At 35.2% G+C, this 5,623-nt stretch overlaps 1 protein-coding gene across 5 annotated transcripts; it reads right to left on the bottom strand.

The window, feature by feature from the left end:
- Positions 1-1,834: 1,834 nt before the first annotated feature.
- LOC140062696 (uncharacterized) lies at positions 1,835-4,667 on the bottom strand. Of its 5 annotated transcripts, none has more exons than XM_072109004.1 (4): positions 4,632-4,667; positions 3,426-3,585; positions 2,971-3,093; positions 1,835-2,319 (listed from the first exon to the last, which is right to left on the bottom strand). In XM_072109004.1, the coding sequence occupies exons 2-4, from the start codon at positions 3,526-3,528 to the stop codon at positions 2,249-2,251; spliced, it is 297 nt and encodes a 98-aa protein (XP_071965105.1). In that variant the 5' UTR covers positions 3,529-3,585; positions 4,632-4,667; the 3' UTR covers positions 1,835-2,248. The 5 variants fall into 5 exon arrangements, with proteins under 5 accessions (XP_071965105.1, XP_071965104.1, XP_071965101.1 ...); XM_072109003.1 differs by lacking the exon at positions 4,632-4,667 and adding an exon at positions 4,557-4,625; XM_072109000.1 differs by lacking the exon at positions 4,632-4,667 and adding an exon at positions 4,500-4,618.
- Positions 4,668-5,623: the final 956 nt, after the last annotated feature.

Genomic DNA, 5,623 nt, shown 5'->3' with positions numbered 1-5,623 from the left:
AGGTGCTTTAAACAGTCCTGGCTTTGTTTGTATCAAACCTGTTAGTGGCGGTAATTATCGCTGTTGGTTTCGAGTGAATAAAATAAAATAAAATAAATAATCTATTCATTTGATAATAATTTCATTTATGGTGAAGGAAAAGGTTACGTTGAAACTTACTCAACGTTCCATGCGTTATCATAATAATATTTGTTAGAAGGAGATGATTTATTTTATTTGATCTATTTATAGTCAATTATTAATCATGTTTTAATTATCTGTTAATTTGTCTCCAATAAGAATTTAAAAAGACTATGAAATATAAAACCTTTAATTGAAGATCAAAGTGGTTTTAAAAAATGTCATAAAACTTTATTTGTTAGGTTTCCATCCTTTACATAAAGAAATAGGTCTAGGTTATTTTTACTAGTGGTATAAAAATGTCCAATCTATAATCGGTTTATTTATTGGTCAATTTGTTCTTACCTTTAACTAGGACACCAAATCTACAGCTGTTAGTATTACCAGCAGTATCATTAACGGTACAAGTGACCTTTGTTAAACCGATTTCAAATGTTGATTGGTTTCTTGGACTACAAGTAGCTGAAAGCTCCTCAATGTCAACGTTGTCACTAACCACTGGGTCATCCCATGTCACCGTAGTTACCCAGCTAGCAATCACACGTTGTACCGACGTTGGCGTAAGGTCAACAGTTACGTTGGGCCAACAACTTTAGGCGACGTAGGCCCGACGTAATTTTTTCCATCGGCCCTTAGTGGGCCCAACGCGTTGTACAGACATCGGAACAACGTGTTGGGGCGACGTCGGCCAAACGTCGTCGTTTATGGTTGGCTTGACATCTTTTACCGACGTAGGCCCGACGTTACTGTTACCAACGTAGGCCCGACGTAATTTTTTCCATCGGCCCTTAGTGGGCCCAACGCGTTGAACAGACATTGGAACAACGTGTTGGGGCGACGTCGGCCAAACGTCGTCGTTTATGGTTGGCTCGACATCTTATACCGCGACATAGGCCCGACGTAATATTTTCCGTCGGCCCTTAGTGGGCCCAACGCGTTGGACAGACATCGGAACAACGTGTTGGGGCGACGTCGGACAAACGTCGTTATTTATGGTTGGCTTAACAACTTTTACCGACGTAGGCCCGACGTTACTTTTACCGACGTAGGCCCAACGTTATTTTTTACATCGGCCCTTAGTGGGCCCAACGCGTTGGACAGACATTGCCACAACGTGTTCGGGCAACGTCGGACAAACGTCGTCATTTATGGTTGGCTTAACATCTTTTAACGATGTTGGCCCGACATGTGTTTGGTTGACGTCGGCTTAACGTCATATACATTACGTTGGTCTAATAACTTTTGATGACGTTGGTTCAACGTATTTTTTTATTTGTCGTGTCTAGGTTGGCTCAACGTGTTGGGTTGATGTCGGCTTAACGTCATTTATATTACATTGGTCTAACAACTTTTGATGACGTTGGTTTAACGTAATTGTTCTTCGTTGGGCATTAGTTCGCCCAATGTGTTGGGTCAACGTCGGCTTAAAGTCATAGATTACGTCGGTCATCGTATTTTGTATTCGTCGGTTATGCGTGAGCACAACGTGTTGGAGTAGCTGTGTTAATTTACATCGATTCACCGTAGTAAATAGATTGTACCATCGAATGAATATGAATGAAACTTAACAATTAAATAATGCCGGTACTCTGCAAATATTGGATTGGAAATTGTTTTTATTAAAGGTATACTTATTTAATGATAAACAATTTAAGTAAAACATTTAAAAACTAGACAATTAAAAATCAAATAAACTATATAGATTTGAACTCGTCTCTTAAGAATGTAAAAATGTATAATTAATTGCAACGTTTGATTACATTTTAATCAAGTTTTTAACATTTCATCAATTCGGAAGTTAATTTGAGCACACATTTAATCATGAGGGCCACTTTTCATCCTGAGGGGCTATAGATTACAATTTACTATATAGATTAAATTAATTAACCCATGTTGTTCAAATGTTGAGACATAATGAGGTCATCAAAATTAAAAAGTTTACTACTCATGCGAGGAATGATTTATTGAATAAGAAAATATTTAAAGCTGGGAGAAATGGGGTATCGATAAGCGAGATGCGCTCTTTTAAATATGAATAATAGTACCAAAGAAAAAACAAATCCTATTTTACAAAATCTACTGGCAATATGATGCCGTAAAAGCATCCAGTATACGGATAACCAACAATTCAAATAAAAAGTTCATCATCATCATCTATGGTATCTTCGGCTTCGTCGGTGTTTGCTGCTGCTGCAGCTGCTACAAAGAGAAAAGAAAAGCAAGTTATTGTCAATTAACTGTAAATTATATACGTTTACTAAATACACACATAGTGATTACAAACCATAAGCTATAGTAGAAAGCTTATCGCATTGCAATTTATTTAACACAATGTTAGTTTTTAGTAAAAGTTGTACAAATTTCAAAAAGCGCGCACCGCCGCCCTTTTACGTGCCCAATTAATTTTATTCCAAATCTTTTATCTTTTTGCTCAATTCATCATCTTCATGTTTACTTTGATAACGCCATCATACCAAAAAAAAAAAATTTCACCTATGCTATATATAGATGTACATATGCTGTAGATAATTATAACTCAGCACTATAAGCGTAAATGCATCAGGTCAAAAGATGCCATAATTATACAGTATCAACATTTTGCGATGGTATTTTAACGTAAGTGCATGATTTGTTTTAAAATAAATGTCAGTAAAATTATAAAATGACATCACTTATAATTCGTTAAAGAGACGAATTAAATTCTAGTTTGAAAATTAGTAGTCGTAATAAATAACCACCAGCATGGATTATTGTTGTTGCCGTCATGATGGTGGTTTAAAATGACTTGATACCTGATTTACAAGTAAAGTACAAACATCTTTAAATACTAAATTTAACTATTGAACTGACCTTTCTTCTTTTGTTCCCTAAGTTTTCTTCCCCCAGCTCTGTCCTTGCTGTATTTCAGCCAAGATTTTATTTTATTTTCACATGTGGCCTCCGTCATTCCGGTCCATGATCTTCTAGCTGAAACTGCAAAGTGTACAAACATTGTGCATCAACAGAATACTTTATCTCATGTGAAAAATATATAATCAAAAGCCTCTTGCTTCCCTATTAGCAAGATAAAACAAGCAATTATGCATTTGAAATAATTATTTTAATAATACTAAATAAGATTTTTAAAATATTATTTTGAAAACGAGGAAGAGACATCCAATTTTATGTGTGCATCTCCGTCCAAAATCAGTCAGACGGTAATTCATATACACACTTTGAAACACCAGTTCTCGTCAAATCACCGAAGCAATGTTGGGACCAGTGTATATCTTGGAATGGCGGGTGCTGTTTATTAGAGTATTTACCTTTTACAATTTTTGAAAGCTTTAGTCCTCTGAATCCCTTCTTATCCCCTCTTCCCATCCAATTAAATTCTGAGGCAAGTGTGTTTGAAAGCAGATGACCCATTATCCTATTGAGGACATCTGTTTCATTGTGGCCACCAAGACTGCATAATCGCAAAATCTAAAATATAAAAATAAAGAAATTGTTAAAACAAGACATTTTCAACATAACGTAGATGAAAAACATTAGTTAATATTGTTGATTAAAGTTTGCGGCACACCACGTAAATTAGTTCTGAAAAGAACTGTTGAGTTTCTCGACGTTTCGATCAATGTGCTTTAATCTTCCTCAGGAGGCCCATTCTCACTCATGAGGATGATCAAAGCACAAAACGCAAATTTGATTTCGCCATGCAAACCTTCAAACAATACATTAATCAATTTGGTTTAACATTAATTGAAATATTTGAATACATCCTATGTAAAGCAGAATGATTAATTAATTGAGAACGTTGTTATTATTATTTTAAGTAAAATATTAAACCTACTAGGGCCTTTTGATTTGCCCTTTCTTTAAGGCTTTCTTCAATATTCTGGATGTCATCCAAGTTCCAACATACAACCCAATTATGAAGGGGCCAGTACTTTCATACAATTCCAGTCGGCCAAGTATTGGCCAAAATTGGACATTACTACTTTTAAAAAGTGGTAAACCATCAACGAAGATTTGTAGACGTAAACTAGTGATACCACAAAACTTGTCATCGACAGAAAGAATAGAAATTACATTTTTGGCAATTCCGAAATGATGGTATGTCCCTCCTGCAATGTCCTCTAGTCGGTATGAAGTAAGGGTATGTTTTAATGTTCATGCATCTTTTGGAAGATTTGGTACACAAGTTTTAAGAATACTAAGAAGTGAAGTAACATGACATGATGGTGTTTGGCTCTCAATAGCCCATCTACAGAGTTCATTTCTTATCGTAGTTGAAGGATTAATGTTGTCTTCCTCATCATCGGACAGAGAACTAGAGGAAGTATTGCCCGGACTACTTGAAAAATAAGGAGGATGAGATAGGCTAAAATTACTACTACCCCCACCACTGGTAGTAGTGGTAGTATTAATAATAGTAGAACTAGTACTACTATTACTACGATCAATATCATTTATACTACTGCTGCTACTACTGCTGCTACTAATTTCAATTCTGCTGATATTACTACAACGTTTGGGACTATTTTTAGTTAGGCTACAACTGGAAGTAACACTACTACTACTTGCTTTATTAAGACTACTAACACTCTGGTCATCATGACTAGTAGTACTAGTAGTGACATTGTCAGTTTGGCTATTATCAGAAGGAGGTAGAGACGGAGTAATATTGACACTTCCGTCGTCAACGTGTTCATCATTATAATAACGTGGATTAATAGGCCTAATTACATTATCCGTATCAAAATTCACATTAGGCCTAGGCCTACCAATTTGCCCTACAATCTCATTAGCCCTTCTTTTGGCTCTATTGCGGAGAGTTCTTTTACAGTAAATTTTACTATTTACATTCATAGTTACAGTAATACAGTACTGTTTTAATAATTGTAAAATGTTGTTCAAATTAATATAATACAAATGTTCTATTATTACTCACTGTATTTGAAGAAGTCGAACAATTGATGAAACAGAAAAGGTCAATCAGGAACTTTTAAATAAAATTTCAGTAGGCCTACAGTTTCGATGACAAAAAGTTTTTGAGCAGCAAGTTCTGAGCGTGATACAGGGACGACAGCGTGTGCTAGAATGTTTTTTGGTCTTTTCAATGGTAAGCTACCGTCAAAATCAATCACGCTTGTAAATCAAATTCCAACAGGCAAGGACATTCGCGGACTGGAAAGTCAATCACAATCCGTTCATGATAAACGAATGCAATGTAAAGTAGTTTGACAGTAAGGTACCCATGTTACCCACATCATAGAATTTTGAAGAATGTTGGATTTGTATTCTATATATTATTATACTGTACTAGGCTCATCAACTAGATGACACGTACAAATAATATAGGCACTCAGTACTAAAAGTGTATATACTGTATATGCATCAGATATGCATCAGGTCATATCATAGTATATCGCAAACATTCAATTCAACATTTATTTCTACCAAATCAAACATCAACATATGTATATTTAATAAACAAAAATATAATAATAAAAATAAAAAC

The sequence above is a fragment of the Antedon mediterranea genome, chromosome 11, assembly GCF_964355755.1.
Source record: "Antedon mediterranea chromosome 11, ecAntMedi1.1, whole genome shotgun sequence".
Classification (NCBI taxonomy): Eukaryota; Metazoa; Echinodermata; class Crinoidea; order Comatulida; family Antedonidae; genus Antedon; species Antedon mediterranea.
The sequence above is the reverse complement of the archived record's forward strand: the minus strand, read 5'-3'. Positions and strand labels throughout refer to the sequence as shown.

Coding starts and splice junctions, on each gene's coding strand:
- LOC140062696 (XM_072109000.1), bottom strand. CDS start 4,571: ATGATATTGATCGTAGTAATAGTAGTACTAGTTCTACTATTATTAATA. Junction 3,586..4,499: donor CACTACTACCAGTGGTGGGG/GTAGTAGTAATT, acceptor TTTATATTTTAG/ATTTTGCGATTATGCAGTCT. Junction 3,094..3,425: donor GCTTTCAAAAATTGTAAAAG/GTAAATACTCTA, acceptor TACACTTTGCAG/TTTCAGCTAGAAGATCATGG.